This window comes from Argiope bruennichi, chromosome 3 (genome assembly GCF_947563725.1).
Source record: "Argiope bruennichi chromosome 3, qqArgBrue1.1, whole genome shotgun sequence".
NCBI classification, from domain to species: Eukaryota; Metazoa; Arthropoda; class Arachnida; order Araneae; family Araneidae; genus Argiope; species Argiope bruennichi.
In genome coordinates, this window is record NC_079153.1 from 87,672,491 (window position 1) to 87,692,736 (window position 20,246).

General features: G+C 25.6%; 2 protein-coding genes across 2 annotated transcripts in view; one reads left to right on the top strand and one right to left on the bottom strand.

Annotated features, from left to right (window-relative positions):
• The window catches only part of LOC129963108 (C-Maf-inducing protein-like), a 184,915-nt gene extending 182,806 nt beyond the window's left edge, over positions 1 to 2,109 (bottom strand). The window contains exon 1 of the mRNA XM_056077182.1: positions 1,074 to 2,109. Coding sequence (XP_055933157.1) covers positions 1,074 to 1,607 — 534 coding nt within the window. The 5' untranslated portion in view covers positions 1,608 to 2,109. The remainder of the gene's footprint in view (positions 1 to 1,073) is intronic.
• Positions 2,110 to 2,266: 157 nt separating this feature from the next.
• LOC129963465 (N-acetylglucosamine-1-phosphodiester alpha-N-acetylglucosaminidase-like) lies at positions 2,267 to 19,463 on the top strand. The gene is made up of 11 exons (XM_056077864.1): positions 2,267 to 2,594; positions 4,241 to 4,620; positions 5,299 to 5,392; positions 6,919 to 7,052; positions 8,698 to 8,806; positions 11,569 to 11,697; positions 13,098 to 13,348; positions 14,352 to 14,480; positions 15,929 to 16,048; positions 17,239 to 17,308; positions 18,966 to 19,463. The coding sequence occupies exons 1-11, from the start codon at positions 2,509 to 2,511 to the stop codon at positions 19,198 to 19,200; spliced, it is 1,737 nt and encodes a 578-aa protein (XP_055933839.1). The 5' UTR covers positions 2,267 to 2,508; the 3' UTR covers positions 19,201 to 19,463.
• The last annotated feature ends 783 nt before the right edge of the window (positions 19,464 to 20,246 follow it).

Genomic DNA, 20,246 nt, shown 5'->3' on the forward strand with positions numbered 1-20,246 from the left:
GCCGTGAAAAACACAACATAAAATTCTTAGAATTGCAATATTACACGTGCAAAATTACACGTGCCGAGAAACCAGAGAAGAAAAAAACAACGTAAGATTATAAAAAGAACAAGAGATATACATCTGAAAGAAATAAAATTCTCTATTCTACTTTCATGTAATCTTTTCTTTTCCAATAAAAACATAAATAAATAGAATTAAAAAAATCAAGTGTGCCAAATTTTCTACACGCGACTCCATTTATTTTGATTTTTTTTGAGACTTAAATTGTAATATATATATGTAAAGTCCAATAAAACAAATTCAATTTATATTTTCTTTTCAGTGTTAAATCATTTAAACCATTTTATCTATTTTCCATTATAAATAATGAATTTGAAACAAGACGAGGCTATAAAAATTTGCCGCAACCCTGTAAGGACACCATTACTATAACACCCACACAAATAAAGCGGCACACGAATTAAGACCTTTCTAAAAGAACTCATTATTTACCTCGCTCAAATAAAGTATTTTTTGATAAATTTTGCAAATCCTGTTGAGTGAGATACCCAATAAAAATAATTCTTTTAAGAAATACTTAATTTTCTGTACTTCATTTATTGAAATATGGAAATCCAATTTATGTGGGATTCGAAAAAGATATTCTATTTAATTCGGATTTTCGATGTACCATATATTTAAATTTTTACGAATTTATTACAAATGTATCTCTTTTTAAATTGCATTTAGAAGCACTGTTTTATTTAATATTAATAAATTCTATATAAATTCAACTTATTTAAATTTAATAATTCCTATCTAAAAGTTTATTTAGTAGCCTGGTACATGACGAAATCAAAAAGAAAATTTAATACGAATATTTCCAATAATTATAATTTTATTCGTGTTCTTTTACAATAATTATAATTTTACTCGCGTTCTTTTACAGTAATCATAATTTTGTTCGTCTTAATCTACTTTTTTTAGAGTAGCTTTCACACGTAAAAAAATAATGACGAATCAATTATTTTAAATAGAATTTAGTATATTCGTAGAAAGAAAATATAAAAAAATACAATAAAAAAACTTACCGTTTTAGAATGCATTTGTGTGGGGTTAAGATACAGATGATGGCTCTCCCATCTCCGTAAGAACTTGGAGCTCAAAATCTTACTGATGACAGTTCGTGAATGATTTAATCTACACACTTGAATATCCCCTTCATGAATAAGTTTGTACTTAGGTCCACTAGGACTACTTGGTACAGATCTAGAGCCAATATTCAAACGTTCAAGAAGATCATGAGCACTCATTCCATCAGTGGAACTAGATGAAGATGATAATGAAGAATCAATCGAATTCTGCCTTGAGGTGCAGGAACTATCTTCGGATTCAGAAGAAATAGATCGCCCTATGTCGTTCCTCAAAACAATGCACCGTTCCCCATTTCTGTCACCTGATATAAAATTATTGTGGAATCCTGGTAACGTAACATTCGATTTCGGCAAGCACTCCGATTTTGGTCTTTCACTGCTGGAACTTGAAGCAACATGTGAATGACTTTTTCTTGTCAACCATTTAAAATTAGTTAACGAAAGGCTTGTCACCTCTCCATTGCTTGCCATATTCGTCTTCCAAAATCTGATTTTTTTAAAAGATTATCTTTCTGTTTTTACAAATCTTTTTAAAAAGTTTTGCTTTCGGATTCTGAAATATCAGACGATTTGAGATGTAAGATATTTCTTTACGACATTTTATGGAGCAAAAATTGTTAATGCTTTAAAAATGGGTAAAAGGAAGCAAAAAAGTCAGAAAAGATTCAATAGCATGCTGCTTGCATTTTTAATTTTCGAAAAGAAAACATCTCATTTTATTGATCCGGCGCACAACGAAACGAGCGTCCAAACAAAACGAATATTTTGTTTCCCGTTATTTCCTGCGCGTAATGCAAACTTCTTTTCACAATAAACAACTTTAATCTCCGATGACAGAGAAACGCATGGTAGAATTTCGATGAACAACAAGAAAAAAGTTCGCTTACGAATTCTTACAATGGATTCTATTTTAAGCGCATTTTCCGAGATATCACATTCAGACACAACCTTTCTCGTTCGCTATACTTCACCGTTTCAATATTTTACTACAGCTTACAATCGTCGCGGGCACAAGTCAGCAGACAACCGGAAATGACGATCTGTTACGTCAGCATCTAACGCTCACAGCAGGAAGTTCTCAAAATCTGCGGGACTAATGTTTACTTTTCAAATTCGGATTCGGACCCAATCTGTAGGTCTTTTGCATGTGATCTGATGTTTATGCCATATTCTTCTTTATTTAGAAAGTTATATATCATAGATGATCAAATACTAATTCATTAATTTAATTCTATTTTCGTTTCTTATTTAAAAATGTAACATAATATATAAAATTTATCATAACAATATGCCGGTATTTTGATCGGCATGTTCAAGACAATTTTTATATTTGTTTTTGTTCATATTCTTTTGTGATTTAATTTGTCACTCAATGCAATCTCTTGTGGTATTTATTTCGATTTTTAATGCCATATTTTGCCCTGGCCATGGATTATCCAGTGTTCAAAATGAATTGCTGTAAGTGAATTTTCATTTTATAATTAATAATAAAAGTGTGAAGAAAAATTAAATGTATGTGTGAGTTGCGATAATAATATATTTCTCAAGCCACGGGACTTCATATGATGTGTTTCGCGTAATTGAATCATTACTTATTTTACTTATCTTGTATCATCTTCGAATTACATTTTTCTTATTCCACTCAATGTGATATAAGTCAATAAAAAACAAGGCCAATTTATGTATTGAAAATCGATAATTAGGCCGAAATCACAAAATTTGTGTTGTTTAATATTAAATTAGTCAACGTATTCAGTAATATGCATTTCATATTTGATTTTTAAGTTCCCATGCATTAGAGCCATGTCACTGCATAGTTACATGAACATAATATCGTTTTCAGGTATTTTACTATTTTATTTCTCTGATATTTCAACAGTTTCGATTCTTTCTGTATATAAACCCATTAATTATTTTTAAATATTTTATTATTTTAAAGGATGAAATTAATCCATGTTCAAAAATAAACATTAGGAGAATATCTTGTATAACTGAACTTATGCAATTTATATACTTTATTATTTATTACACCTTAAGCAAATTTCAAAATCTGGTTAGATAAAAATAAAAGAAAACTATCATAGGAATATGAAAATTTCATTTTCAAAATTAATATGAACATTTTCCATTGTAAATAAAATTAGATTTGATTACTATATTGAAATTAGGTTACTGCAAAAGCCTATTGTCTTTAAGATAAACTCCATGTGATATTATGTAGAAATGACATCTTAACCACCTAAGGAGTTCTTTGATTTTACTTTTGTTACAAAAATTTTAAGAGTTTCTCGAAACTTATAAGGAATAGAGATGCAAACAAAATAAAAATTGTTTGGTTTACTTTTACTGGTCAGATGCAGAGAGTTGGGATCAAATTTATTTTGTGCTTGTGGTATTATTTCAAACTCTTTTTTCACTATGATTATAGCTAAAAAAAATGTACACAAAATAGTGGTCTTTTTTTTAAAATTTAAATGTTTTTATATTAAAATCTTGCTCATTGAATATATTTAATAGATATATTTATTACAATGGAAGCAGAAAAAAGTCAAATTGAGTTTTCTTCATTCTTGACAAAAAAGCACATTTGTATTTAAAATACAACTTGGGTAATAAAAAATATTCATATATCAAGGGCAACGTTTTTTGCGAAGACTTATTAAAATAAAAAGTAATTGTCTTGATGATGATATCAAAATAATTCTGAACATGTATGAAGGTTTCAAAAATGTGAAAAGGAAAGGAAAAGTGCTGAAGGTTTAGTAGATAGCACTGTTTCAGAAATTTCATTTGAAGTTATACTTGTTTGATGTGATGCAAAATATTAGCTGCATGTGTGGAAGATCTTGAATTTGAGTTTTAATGCTACCAAAAATACTATTATAATTTGATGCTAATATACTTAGATTCAATAAAAGTATAAGCATCCTTATATATCTATATCACTTTTCTAGTTTTAGAAACAATTTAATTGTTTAATCATTTATACTAATGACAACTTTTTCACCAATATATAATAACTTTTTATTTTGTTTTATTACTGTTATCTGAATTTTTCTTTTTTATTATGCATATATAATAGAATTTTACTGATATGCTTTTAGAGAACAGCCACTAACTCCTTATGTACATAAACATGGATCAAGATTAACCCATCGATCAATACAAGAATGCCATAAGGAAGAATATGGCAGTCCACCTCATGAAGTCTATCCAGCTCATGTGAATGTGAATCTTTCAGAGCCTTTTATTCAGGTAAAAAGATTTGTAAAGGAGCTTACAAATTCATTCCCTCGTAGGACTGTTAGAGGACATTATGTTTTAGTATCTAATCCTCTTAAGACCTTGTCAGTATTAGAACCAGATCAGCCTGGAGGCTGCAGTTTAAATATTCGACAAACTGTATCTGCTACCTCAAAGAAACATAAATGTACTGTAGCAATCAATGCTGGATATTTTGATACAACAAGCGGAAAGTGTTTAGGTAAATATTGAATTTTAAAATATTTTATTTAGTACACCATTATCATTATTTTTTAAACAACTGCTATTGACCAAGAATTATTTATTAGGAAAGATTTTTTAATCTCTACTGTAAAATTTTTAAATTTTTTATAATTAGTATAAATATAGAAGACATTTATTTTAACCATTAAATGAACTTAATTGAGATAAATTATGCTTTCTTATCAAGTTTTTTTTATATATAAAAGCTTTAGATATGTTATTTGATAAGTTTAAACATATCTAAATTATAAGAATATGGGATTAATAACTTTTAATGTAATACACAAATTTTTGTTAAAAGAATAAAAAAAGTGCTATAAAAATTATTTTAAAACCAGCATTACTGAAGCTCACAAATAAATCATCACCTGTCAATGGTGTATTAACTCTAAATTTTTGTGAACAGAAAGCATGTTTTTTAATTAGATTTTTTTAAAATTCTATTTATAATGTATTTAATGATATACTATGTAGTTCTGTTTATGTCTAATTTTTTTATGTTTAAATAAACATTTAAAAATTAAGTGCTATTCAAAATTTTTATTTTTATTCATAAAATTATTTAAAAATTAATTTTTTAAATTTAATTTCGATTGAAGTTATAAAATATATTAAGAAATAATGTTTTTTTCTTGTATTTATTTTATGTTTTTAGGAAATGTTATTAGCAATGGTCGGATTGCTCATGATTCAAACGGAATACAGAATGCCCATTTTGGATTAACTAAAGATGGAAAGATATTTACTGGGTAAAATTATTTTGTTATTTTAATCAAATATTAAATAAAAGTGTAATTCTGTAAATTTTTTCTTTTTAGTCTAAACTAAAAATATAAAATTTTACATAATGATTTATACACACATTTGCTTGTGATCATTTTACGTATTATGAAGAAACGTGACGATTCTAAAATCTAATATTTGTTAATGTAAAAAAAAAGTCCTCCTAATACATTTTTATTTGATAAATGTAATAATAATAGTGATTAATTTGCTGACGAAGTATGAAAAAATGTGAAATTGAATTATGTATATTTTTATTTAGAGTTCTAATATATATATATATATGCTCATGAACTGAATTGGGGATTGAAATTTCACCAGCTTGGGAGTAGAAATCACTCTTCAAAGCACAAACAGGGGGGAAAAAATTAAAATGTGACAATGAATAAATGATGCAGTTTCTTAGGTCCAAACACTTATTGAAGCACTAGAATATTTAGTTGATGCATAATATTGTTTATACAATTTTACAAATACAAATGTGTAATGATATTACATATTTGATATGATTATGGTGGATAATACTCAGTTAAATGTATGAATTACTAAATTATAACATTAAAACTATAAAACGGTTAGTTACCGATGCATCTATTTTGGGATGCAACCACTAAAATTACTTTCTCAAAACATACTTTTTTTTTAACAATTTTTTTAGAAAATAAGATTTAATTTATAAAATTATTAAGTTTAATAGTCTCTGCCTTAATCTTTTTCAGTGCTGAACTTGCACTTTTGAGCTTGGAATAGTGTAAATTAATTTAAAAAGAAGTGATATTTAGCAAAAACATGATAGCATCTAAACTAAATACTTTAAACATGCCACAATGAGATTTCTCATGATAATCTGCAAATGACAAACACATCACTTCTTAGACAAATTTTATCAAAATGTTTCCTGCACAAAGGTTTTACATAAATTATCCTTTTATATGAGTTTTAAAATATTTAGTTTTTTTTAGTGATTAGAATTGAGATAATTCTTGTGTTATTGATCAAAACTTTCACTGTAAATTTTCCAATAATTTGAATAATTTCTCATTCCTAATTTCAATAACAACTTGATGCAAAAATAGAACCAACATGCCTAGGTACTGAGTTAAAGCTTGATTAATTTACTTTTTTTTAAATAAATATTTTTTACATTACTTTTATGATCAGCTAACATAACTAAAAGAATACTGACAGGAGGTGAATTCACTTGGTGATCTTTTGTACCAATTTCCTTTTGGCTTATTCCTTAATTGTCCATTAAAAATTAAAAATATAAGGATAATTGGAATTATGTTTCATCTGTAAAGTTTTTGAGAGAAAAGAAAATAGAATATGCAATTACTAGTCTGAATTTTAAAAAACTGTTTACTACTTACTAAAGCATATTTTGCTTTCTTTGGTTGAATTCATGCAATTAGTAGGAATAATAAGTAAAAGAATTATTTTTGTTATGGCTTAAACCATTTCATTAAAGTTTCTATTTACTTAATCTTCCTAGATATGTATCGGAAGAAAATGTTCTGTCTGGAAATTTACTTCAACTAGTAGGTGGTGTCATTTGGATTTTGAGAAATGGAACAGGATTTGTAAATGTTAGCAAGAAATTAGAATGTGAAAAAACAGAAGAAACAGGTTTATATGCTTTTTTCTTCTTTTGAATTTGTATTATAAGAGAAATGTTCTTTAAATATTTTGTATCTGCTTCATATATTTTTGTGATCTTGCTTTTAAAGAAAAGGCATTTTTTTTTTAATGCTGAAGTCCTCCTTGTTAAATGTTTTTAACTTTCCATTTGCCTAGTTTCTTTAAAAAAATGATGTTTTGCTTCATATTTGTTCTTTTGAATCATGACAAAATATAATTTTCTTTCAACTAGTTGTAATTTTCCAAAACAATTTTTACTTGCCTTTATTTTATGCGTTTCATGTTTGTAAAATATAATTATAATTAATATTTCACTAGCTACTTAGTGTACTCAAGTTTGAAATGTTATTTATTTGGTAGTTTTAAATAGCAATGCAATATTTTAATATTTATCGAATTTAATTGCTAGAAATCAATAAAACTTTGATTCCATGTAAATGATGCCATCAGGTAGAGAATTTGTGAAGATGAATGAAATGCATAGTTCCATAAATTTCATAATAGTTATTCATAAAATGTTGATGACAAAAGAAACATAATATTTTAAAGTCTGTGTTTTCATTAAGGGTTCTTCATACAAATGAAATTTTATTGAGTGAGCAAGAATTTCTATTCAGACTGGTTTTTGTATGCAGAGATGAATGGTGAAAGTTTTCGCAAGAATTAAAAGTCCAAAATTCTTATATCTCAAAGACAGAATCTGTTAATTTTTTTATTTGGCTGATGATGTGCTGGTTGAAAAGTGAAAACTAGTGTCTTGTTTTTCTTTCTAAATTTAAACCCACAATGGAAGTCAAATGCTATGTATTATAATAAACAAATTTCTATATAAAACCTTTTTTGTATAATTTTAAAGTGTGTTAAAAATTAGCAAAATTAAATTGCATAAAATAAAAGTTACTTCAATTTTAGCTGAAATGTGTTTTTGTGTGATAGTTTGTTGTATTCATTCAAATAGTTAATAACTTAATAAATTTTGATTATTTTTTTAGCACATTTCTGAGATTTGAAAGAACCCATCAAACTAAAAGTGTGTGAGGAAAATTTTAAACAAAGATTTGAGTTGCATAAATTCTTAAAAAATTATTAACTTCAGATATAAAGAGAATCAAATTTGAATATGTAAAAAATCAATAATTCAACCAATAAAAATATTAATGTGATACTTTAAAATTATTTCAATAACTTTATATATTTTTACAAACTCTATTAAAAGTAATCAATAGTAAAAATAAATTTTAAATATTCAAAATTATACTTTACAATTTTCTAAATATGATTCAGTTTTTCCTCACAGAAGTTGAAATCCAATTTCTTCTGAATCGAGTATAACATAGGAATCATATAGCTGCTCAAAAGCAAATATTGATGATATTGTATTTGAGAATATTTGCATGTATATAAAATGAAATATTAAGAGATTTCATGGAATTCTAATACCCTTGAATACAAGAGACAAAAATTTATTTATTAGTTGTGCAACAATAATCAGTTATCTTAACATCAAGTATTATTTGCAAATAAAATGTGTCATTTCTTCATATAAGATTCTGAATTTTGAAAAAACATATTATGGTTTGATTTTTATGCACTTTTTTATTACATAATTTGAAAAGGAAATTTTAATTTATAGGTCCAATGGATCATTTCATTAATATACTGTCAGCTAGATCAGCAGTTGGCCATGATGAAGATGGAAATGTTATTATTGTTCAAGTAGATGGGAAATCTGGAGTAGACGGGTAAATATTTGAATAATTTTCAAATGATTTTTTATTCAAAATGCATAATACTTTCCTCAAATCTTGATTAATTTATTCATACTAAGTTTTGTATTCTTATAAGTTGCTGAAATCTATTGAAGTTTGAAAGCAATAAAAATTTATTTTCTTTTGCAAAATTCATTTTTCAGAGTGGAAATATTCTGAACACATTATTGCTGGAACTAAACTGTTTCTTTATTTTTAAGCATTTCTCATTAATTATAGTTTGTTTTTTTTCAAAAATAATCCCCTTTTGATTTTTTAAAGAAAATGGAATGGCTTTTTCTTTTCTTTTTTCTATATCTAATATTTTCATAATATTAATAAAAATGTTTGACAGATTTTTTACAATAATTAATATTTTATTTTAAAAATATATAAAATAATTATATAATTCACATCTCTGTATACCAATCTATGTTCATTTAACAGAAAAATTCTTTTTTCTAATAAAAAAAAAATTTGAAACAAGGTGCATCTGCAGTTTAGGTATAAGACTGTAACAATTTTGGAAAGAGTATTATAATTTCAAATAATGAAATGAAAATTTAAGGTAGATGTACATAATTTTATTCATTTGACACTTTTTGTAATACGCACGGTGTTGTGATGGCTTCGTAACATAGTCTAGATTTTAGGATCAGAAATTTTCAAGTAGAGACACAATTCTGTAAAAGGTCCAGTGCATCATATGCAAGCCTGATAAATTCTAAATATGCATTGGATTAAATGTCCTTTTATTTGTGTTGCATGGAGGTTTGAAGAAATGACTACCAATTCAAATATCATTCCGATCATCATTTAAAATTTTAAGTTTGTTGCAGTGTACCTCTCAGAAGGCTTAAAAATGGGTCGCTAAGTAATCCAAATTAAATTTAACAGTGAATGAAGTTTAGTTGAGTACTAACTAAGTAATAATAGGGGATTAGTGCATTAAAGTTTGTGAGTTATTGATATATAGTAATATTTATTTAAATATTACTTGAATAATGTGTAGTATAATGAAATGAGACTATCTTAGAAGAGTATTTTAAATATATTAGAACTCAATGTGATTTTATCATTTATTTTAAGAAAAAAATATTTGTACTCAAGATGCAGATTCTTATGTATATATATATATTCTGTTGGGGAAGAGAGTTCTAAGAAAAATTTAGTGCATTAAGTAAATTAGTAAGTGTATATTTAAATGTTTTTTTTTTTTTTTTCCTGATTGAACAATATGTTGAGTAAATAAAATGCAAATAATCTAAATTAAGTTATTTTTATAATATGAAAGGCACTTTGTTGAAATGATATTTGGCTTGATGCTGTGTTAGCAAAAGAAAAAACTTAACATTTGAAACAATTTTTATAGAATTGTTTATTTGTACCACCTATATTTACTATCATTTTATTATTTTTTTCTATATAGATTGTTTGTCTACATTTAAATCTTAAACAAAATGTTTAAGTGTATTTTAAAGAATCTGGAATAAATTTTGTTTTGCTGCATTCAATAAATATGTCTAAATTTTTGGGGGAAGTTTGAGAGCTCTTCCTCATTGCTGTGAATAGAATTTAGTTTGTTCAAATTTTCATATAATATAAAAAGGACATTGTTTTTGAAAAACTGATATTCAATTATTATAAATGATAGACACATTAGTATTAATGCATTAAAAATTGGACTTAGATAGTATCCTAATCATCTCCATATTTGTCCAAAATTATTAGGTACATTCTAATATTGAATGAAGTTTTTGTTTCAGACTAACAAGGCACCTAATATTTTTATATTATTAATAATGCTTTATTTTCTATTATTAATTAATCCAGTTCAATGAATTCTTTTCTTTGCCTTTTGAATATTTTGCAAATATTTTATTTTCATATTCACATTATATTGGTTGATCCAAAGCAACTGACAGTGGTACTGAATTTCTGAATATGGTTCTCTTACATGGTGTGGCATGCATTTCAATTAGAAGCACAGCTGTAATGTTTTACTGACTATGTCATTTATTGATTTATGATTAGCAGCTATGTAAATAATAACATTTTGTGTGTATGTGAGTGTTGAGAGTATAATCCTGAAGTGTATAACCATTGCTCTGTCAATAGCTGAATAACCTGGCTCCTACGAATAATAAATTCAGGCTCTGTAGTTTACTTATAAAGAACTGCATTATGAATTGAGATAATCTTTCACAAAGATATGTAATCATCTGTGATATTTTACCCATTAAAAATACAATGGATGTACATTCCAGGAAGTAAAATCTGGCTTTGTATGTCACAACTTCTCAAGTATGTTTCTGATGTGCACTTTCTGGAATAAGTTTAGAGAATCTAAGCAATTTCTTTCCTATTTCAACATTAAAGAAAGAAACCTACTATTTGCAATGGATATTTTGTTCTTTAAATGTGTACCTAGAGGTTGATTTTCGAAGACAATGTTTCTATGGATAAAAACAAATACATCTACATATGTAAATTTACTCATACAATACAACATTTTTGGATGGAGAAATTTCTATTCAAACTCTTTTACTGTTCCTACCTAAATCATTGCAAAAATACATACCTGTTTGCTTTCTAAATCAGCAGATAGCATTGTTTAAAAATATAAGCTCTTTTAACTGATGTTTACTAACACTTTACAAATCTGTAAGCAAGTCAGTTTGATGATATATTATCTAATTTAAATTTGTTGCATTAATTTTTCTTGTTTTTATTGAATGTGAAATTATTATTTTTAGTATCAATTTGAATGAAATGGAAACATTACTACAACAATTGGGTGTAGTAAATGCTATCAATTTGGATGGTGGTGGATCTTCTACCTTAGTTATTAATGGAACTACAGCAAACTATCCTTATGATGCATGGTATACTTCTTTCTTTAATTTCTAAACAATAGCTATAATATTTTATTTGTTTGTTTAAAATATTAAGTTTATATCACCCAAAAATATGTAATATATTATATTTTTTTGTTTGTGATTGGTGGTGGCTCAAGCATTGCGATTGTGGAAATGCTGTAATCTTTAAATATAAAAAAGAAATTTTAGGTAATTCATTTTGCATTAATCTGAAAAAAAAATTAACTGAATAATATTTTTAATTTCTGTGTTTATCAATAAATAATTTTCACTTTTCTCTCACTTCACTTCAGACTGACAACAAGGGGGGGGGATCACTTTTTTGAAAAATCTGTTCCTACTTTCTCTGGAAGAAGAAGAATGTTCTCATATAACGTAGTTTTTTTATTAGCAAAAATATCTCTTCCCTTTCACAAATTATAAATCAGGATGAATGTGCCCCATTATTATTATTTTGTGTATACAGTTTTACTTTGTGAAAATAAAATTTTCTCTCTGCAAAAAGAGATATGTTGTTTTTCTCTGTTTTTCATCTGAATATTGAAATTGTTTTCCTACAAATTCGGTTAATGCTGTGTACATACATCAGTTAGAAAGAAAATTATATTGAAATTAGCGCATTTGTTTAAAGTATAAAATTTTATTACAATTTAAATTATGTCAGTTGCTGGGAAAAGGATCTCCATGCATGTGTGGTTGTAGCGTTGATGTACTTTACAGGCAATATATATAAACCTGGCATACAATGTGAATTAATTGTCAAGTTAAACAAAAATTAAAGAGGTTCATCATAGTCAACTAGTTCTTTATTTTAATTATAGTAATTGCTTCTTTTGAAAGACTATACAAATGGATATAAAATTAGGAGGATCTTTATATGCCAATATATTGGTGGATTTAATAATAATTAAAGCAGTGATAATAATATGGATAATTACTATATATAATTCTATACATACTATATAATTCTATACTTTATAAATTACTCCTACAGCAATGGAATTGATGTGAAGTGAATAAAATATTTCAAACTCTTACAGTCAATATCAATTTAAAATTCAATTCGATATTTAATTTGCCCTTTTAATTTAATATAAATTTCTTATATTAAAATTTAATTAATGTAAGAATTGTATTTAGGAAATATAGTAGTGTGCTTGGTTATTGAAGGCATTATTAAATTTAGCACTAAAAAATTATTTTACCAAATTTTGTTTTATTTTATTCTGAAAGGCTATTTGTATTCTAATGGAAATAAGAAACTGTATATGTTTTTAAAATAATTTTTCAGTAATATTTGTTGTAGGACTAGATTTATAGAAATATCTGTTTATATAAAATAAAATTACATTTAATTGTTGATTTTTTTTTTTTTTTTTTTTTTTTTTTGCCTCTTCCATTTCTAGTGATGACCAAGCTTTCACTTGTGATAGGAAAGTAAGCACAGTTTTATGTGTTCATTCCCCATACTGTGATCCTTACGACTGCAATAAGCATGGAGCATGTTCGGTTGGAGAATGTATATGTGAAAAGAACTGGTTGCCACCAAAATGTGATCAACTTTTTTGTAGTAAAAACAACTGTTCCAATAGAGGAATATGTACTAATGAAGGATGTATTTGCCATCCTGGATATTTTGGTGAAGACTGCACTGAAAGTAAATAGACTTTTTTTTGTTTATAAATTGTATTTATTAGTTATAATAAAAACAAATTCATTCAGTTATTAACTCTTTTAAATCCTTAAATATTTTTTTTTTTTATTTTGATCATTTGACCTTTTAATTAAAACCCACCATGTTGTACAAGTCATAATCATTTGTAAGAATTCGAATAATTTTCTTGTTCAATTGAATTATCTGAATATATATTTTGGTATTAAACTTTTATTATTTGAAGTTAAAGTTTCATTATTGAAAAAAAGGCAAACTCTCAATTATTTATTCTCAGCAATCTAAAATGTGCTTTGACCTTCAAAAGCATACAATTTAGCTATATCAATTTCTGGTAGTTAAAGTTAACATCCTCATTTCATCTTCTACCTTGTTTTAGGTAAAATGTCTTTTTTTAATTGAATTATATTGCCTAGTAGAAATAATGAATTAAATTAAAAGCAATTTTATTCCAAACAGAAATTACATAATTCATAGATAAAATTGGAACATATATTTTTACATTTTCTACTGAGAGGAGGGGAAAAAAATCATGTTCGTCTTGAATATAGTTATCGCTTTAGATCTAATTTATAGCATATCTCATTATCATCATCATCTTCTTTTGTATATCTTACCTTACATTTTTTTTCCAGCAAGTTTACAGTGACATTCAGTACATGATGACTCTATACAATAGCATACATTACTTTATCAAAATTAGCATTGAAATCTTTAAAAATAAAACTAGTGTGTTTTTAATTTCAATTTTTTAAAATTTAATCACATTGAAAGATTATTAGTGTTATTATTCTCTTTATTTGTAAAATGTATAAAATTTCTAATAGTAAAATGCTTAGAGAATTTTTTTCAAAATTCATCCTATTTAAATGCAAGTTATTTTGTAGGTAATAGTCTTATGTTTAATCTTTCATTCATACTTAAAAATCAACTCTCTTACTTACTTATAAAGTATGTGAACATTGCTCTATAAATTTTTATCTGGTAGGTTGCCTTAGTGGATGGTATGGCAGTATGTGTTCCAAACAGTGTGATTGTTTTAATTCTGTGGGCTGTGATCCTATCAGTGGTAGTTGCAAATGCAAAAGGGGTTTTACTGGGGAGAAGTGTCTTTCAAGTAAGCATCTTTTAATTTTTATAATTGGTTATGCTTTGTTTCATAATTAGTTGTTTTAACATGATAGTATATATAGACTGGCATACTATTTGTGAATTGTGACCTAAAAAAAAAATTTCAAATTACTATACTAGGCTTAATGTCGAACAACATATTTGGCATTTAAAATAGTAGAACTTATTTTGAAAGAGTTTTTCATTATTTTAATTAAATGCTTTTTATTAATTTCACTGCTACATATATATTCCTACATGTTGATATGATATTAAATGTATATTTGTGTGCATCATAAGAGAACATTTTAAAAATTGAATAAGAATAGAATAATCAGCTTAAACCATTATCTTAAGACAATAATATTTTTGGGCCAAAGGTTTGAAATCCTTTAAATTTTTAAAATTCTAATTTATTTATTAATTGCACAAAAAAGTATATTATTATTAGCTTTAATGCATTAATCTTAAATTAAAATTTTGAGAATTTCTGTACTGTAATTTTTCCCAAGTTGGAGACCAATGTAAAGCATAAAGGCGCAAATTCATTAATGAAAATTATAATACCTGAAGTATAATTTTTTATGCAAGTTCAACATAGAATAATAGATAAATAATTACATTCAAATAATGACACAACTGCAAAATCTGAAATGAATATCGGTATATTTCAAATATCAAATTTTTGTTTTCATTTTCCATATTTAAACTATCATTTTGAAATTCTTCTTTAATTAAGAATAGCCCTTCAATTCACTTCATCCAAACTCCAGGTCGAAAATCCAACATGCAATATTTTTGGTAAAATTGATATTTTGTTGCAACTATAATGGAATGATGCTGAAAATTTGGTTTTGGTTCCAAATCCCCCCCCCTCCACCTCTTATTAGGAACAGTTTTCATTTTATGTTAAATGAATAATTTTGTTAAATGGCTTGCTAACACTACAGTCAAACCAACTTAATGTTTGATAAATTATATTCAAATTGAAACCAATTCCAAACAATATGTTTTGAGGTGTAGATGTATTGGCAATTGCAAGATGAACTGTTGAATTTTAAGTGGTTGATAAAAATTTATAAACATGAGAGTTAAAGTAATTTTGATAGTTAACACAAAATTGATAATATAATGGCGTTACACACTGCATAACTTTGTCCAGTTATTGCACACCAGAAAAAGTATTTTGCTACATTACAACATTTAAATGTGAGTGTGAAATCAATGCTTTATGCATTTATTAGCTTTCCAATATTTATGTTATTTGACATTAATGAAATGTGTCACAAGTTCTATTGTTTCAAATTCAAGTTCTAGTGATTTTTTTTTGTAGTTCTATAAATCATATTTATTAGTTGTGTTGCCTAAACTTCCTAATGTTTGATTCATTAAAATTTTTGAAGCATTGCACTTTTGCATTTGTAATAATTTTTGAATACAAAACTCTATATCTAGGTTGTCCTGTTGGTTTCTTTGGCCAAAACTGTCAATTAAATTGCCAGTGCAATAATACTTGTTTCTGTGACCCTGTGACTGGTGATTGTGAAGTATCTTTCAATAGTAGTATTTATAAAGGTATGTATTATATACTCCTTTTTCATAGTATTATACATTTTTCATGCTCTCTTAGATGTTTTCCACTGAAACTTTTGTTCCAGTATCTTAGTAGAAAATCAATATATTAAACGTTTTATATGCAGGATGAATCAAAATCATGTTACTACTTATATGTAAACACAAAATAATTGATATAAAGGATGTGATATCCTTTCCTTCAAAATATGTATATGGGCTTTATATGATACAATTAATTATTATGTTTTGTTGATAAATTAGTTGAGATTAAGATCTTAATGATTTTCTCATGTTTAATGATGTGAAGCATTTTTATCATTTGAGTGATAACATAACTTTGTTTCACCATATGTATTAATTGCAGAAAAATATTTTAAAACAGCCTTCTGAAATAATTTTTAATTCTCTTTAACCATAAATGAGGCAAATCATGTTAGTTTGGCTTAAAGTATCATTTTTCTATTTTAAATCTGTAAAGATTAATGAGAGTGATCTTTAAATTTCTGACATGAATCAATATTGCTTCCTTAATTTTTATTCTTTGATTAAAAAAAAAAGTGCAGTGCATTTATCATAATTTAGCTTCCATTCTACCTATTTTTCAATGTCCAACAACAAAAAAAAAAAAGGATAAAAGAAAAAGAATTGTATCACAAATTAATCTTTTAGATGCATCAATTCAATAAAATAAAGTGATCGTTTTATTTTTAACGAAGAAAAAAAAATCAAAATTGTACTTTATTTTAGAACATACTCTTTTGTGTGTGTGAGGAATAAATACCAGCTGCATTTTTAAATTAAATTCTTATTAGATTAAATGCAAAGTTATGTAATAAGGAAAATTGAAGCTTTTCCGGTGAATTACATAAGAGACACAGTTGTGCTTTGCATATTTGCATATTCAAATTTCACTTATCTACCACCCTGGGTCCTGGGACTCATGATGCAGTTTTTAAGTTCATAAAATGATTTATTATTTTGACTCTTATTTGACATAAACAAAGCTAAATATACAAAACAAAAAATTGCACTTGTTTAGATTAATATTGAAAACAGAGATCAGAGTGAATGTCTTAAAATTTATTCTAATTTTAAGAAATATTGCTTAATTTTTTTCTGTTATCAATTTTTGTAAATTAATAATTGATAACAGAACTAAACTAATAATGGATATTTCTATTTGTTTACAGCTGCTAAATGTGTAGCAAGGAACATTATTCAGAATGAAAATCTAGTCAAAGATAATGTTGGTGAAAGAAGGTATATTTTCTAATAGTTATTCTTGTATGTAAATTAAATTTTAAAAGCTTACGTGACAATATTTGTCCAGCAATAAACAAAGTAAAATTTCATTTTGCTTGCCTTTGAATTTAGAAAATATCTCTGTTTCTAATCAAATTAAATTTAATATTCATTGAATTTTTCTATCGGTATTTTCAAAGATTCACTAGAAAAAGTTGTATAAATTTGTTTTTGCCCTTTTTTTTTTCTTAGAATTTTTTATTTTGACATATATGCATATTATATGTAGTGGCATAATTAGAAGGCCAATAATAACATTTTTTTATTATAATAAATTCAAACTTATGATAACAATATTTATACATTGTGTCAAAAAGATATTGTCTTGAACAGCAGTAATTGGTTGTCTGTCTTCTATAATTATATCACTTCTTGCTTATTTTATTGGCTAATATTTCTAAACATATGAAATTCATTGAAAAATTTAGAAACATTGCAAGTTGATATTCATATAAACAAAACATAATATAAATTCAAACTTATTGATTTTGCATTTGCTTACCAATTTCTAATTATGTGTTTCGCTTTCTTACTTTTAAATTTATGTATCGTGAAATTTATTACAGTTTTTTTCCTAAGATTTATAATTTCTGAGAAATATTAAAAAGATGTAGAACGACCTTTGTTATTAGATACACTTTATTCTCTGTTTATGACAAAAAAAAAAAAAAAAAAAAAAAATTCTGTTAAAGATTTAGATCTACTGTTTTCATATACAGTTTTTATTTTCCTATTTTAAAGGAATTTATTGCAAACATTAAATTAAAATTCTGTGTGCTATTATGGATATAATAGCTATATTTTCTTTTAAAAAATAGAAGAATATGCCATTTTATCAGCATTAAAAAAAGATTATTTTTACTATAATTTCTTGGTTGAGCTTGATCTTGAGCTTTTTCCTTGTCACAGAGGAATTAGCTGAATTTTAAGCGTTTTAGAAAGCAAAATGTTACTTTTCAGGAAAAGAAATTTTTCACACAATTTATATGATGAATTATCACATTAATAAGTTAAATAGCAATTGCTCACGGCACAATACAGATACAGGCACATATAAGAATATATTTACAAATTAATGTAGAAATGTACAATTTAGTATTTAATATGTTATTCTACAAGCCCTTTCTGTTATTTTCTATAGAAAAATATAAAATTCTTGTGTCAGCGACCTGAGACTTTATTATTATGCAAAAGGTGATTAAAGATCCAATATATTGCTCTGAGGACTATAAAATAATAATGCCATAAAATTCAGCATATGTACCAATTTGCATTTGTATTTTTCCAAGAGAAAATATTGACTAATAATTGTTAACAATTCACTGTTTAATAAATATGAGAAAATTTGTGAAGTATTCCCCAGATCTCAGAAGAAGAAAGCTGAGAATTATGTCCCATAAGATATAAGATAGAATATATTTTAATTAGTTTGGGATTTTCAACACTTTATTATTATATATACACCTATTTATTACAATCCAGTTATTTTTCATCACTTTGCTCAACATTTCATATTCCCCTTGCATAGGTCTGAGGCCAATAATCTGCAGCCTTTTTTAAAGAACTCAAATGTATTTTGGATTATTTGTTTATAAATACAATAATTTTCTTTCAGAAAATGGTACCTAACCATGGTTATTCTTGGAATTATAACTGCTGTATGCCTGGCCTCATTCCTTCTTTTGATGTTTTGTTCCTGTTCTTGTTCCTGCCAAAATGAACAAATTTTGTGTTTGAGAAAAGAAGGAAAGCAAAAGAAAAAATATCGATTACAAGTACCAAGTGGTTATTTATCTGATTCCATGTCAGATAGTGAGACTGTGCCTATGCAAAATTTTGAAAAAAGTTGATATGTATGTTTTTCTATAACTAGTCAATTCTTGATTAGTCACTTGACTAGTCAAACATTTTTATATGTTTATTTGGGTTCAGTTACTCAAGAATTATAGAAAACTTTATTATATTTATATATTAAGAGATCTGTTATATATTTTATATAAAGTCATTTATAAAATTTCGAATAACACACTTATTAATACTACACTAGCACAATTATCTCTCAATTCATAATAAACTAAATGCTTTATAAGGAACATTTTTCATCTAAAAATTGAAAATTATTATTGAAAGAGAAAACTAAATAATCAATTAATTTAAAAACCATATTATTTGTTAGAAACTATTATTAAAGTTAGAAATAATTAATTAATTTTAAATATGAATATTATTTCAATTGGAAACACGATGTTAAAGCACTGATTTAATTATTGCTGAATGTCCTTATTATGTAATAGCATGGATCTTAAATCACTGAAGAAAAATCATTTATATGTCTTTTCAATGTCAAATCTATTATTTTTCATTTCATTATAATGTTCCATTCCTATTTTAGTTTTTAGTACTTTATAATTGATTATTATTATTATTATTTTGCCAAGTATAATTTGTTTTTATTTTTTATATCTTGCTTGTTGTTGATACATTACAGATATTCAATCTCAAAATGATATAAGTGAAAATAAAACTGTTGATTTATTAAGTTATATAAATTTATTCAATTTTGTAATTATTTATATAATTATTATACTATTAATAAATCTATTATAAATGTTTATAATATCAAAATCTTATTCATGTTGAGATAAAGTTATTATCAAAACTTTATTTTAGTATACTAAAAATATTTGTTATTCTTTTAAAAGTTTCCCAATATACTTATTATATTATTGTTTTCATTAAGCAAGCATTGTCAAAATAGTTTAAATAAGTTCTTTTCACAATGAACTAATATTAATCTGTCAAATATTTAGTTGATTGTTAAAGAGTATTTTAAATATGTGACAAATTTTGTTTTAAAATAAAATTATGCATTTAATTTAGATTCAAACTTGTAGCC

Bases quoted from the DNA above. Each gene is read 5' to 3' on its own strand.
- LOC129963465 (XM_056077864.1), top strand. From the start codon at position 2,509: ATGCAATCTCTTGTGGTATTTATTTCGATTTTTAATGCCATATTTTGC. The intron at 5,393-6,918 runs GTAAAATTATTT...TAATCTTCCTAG, and splicing joins GATGGAAAGATATTTACTGG to ATATGTATCGGAAGAAAATG. The intron at 13,349-14,351 runs GTAAATAGACTT...TTTATCTGGTAG, and splicing joins TGGTGAAGACTGCACTGAAA to GTTGCCTTAGTGGATGGTAT.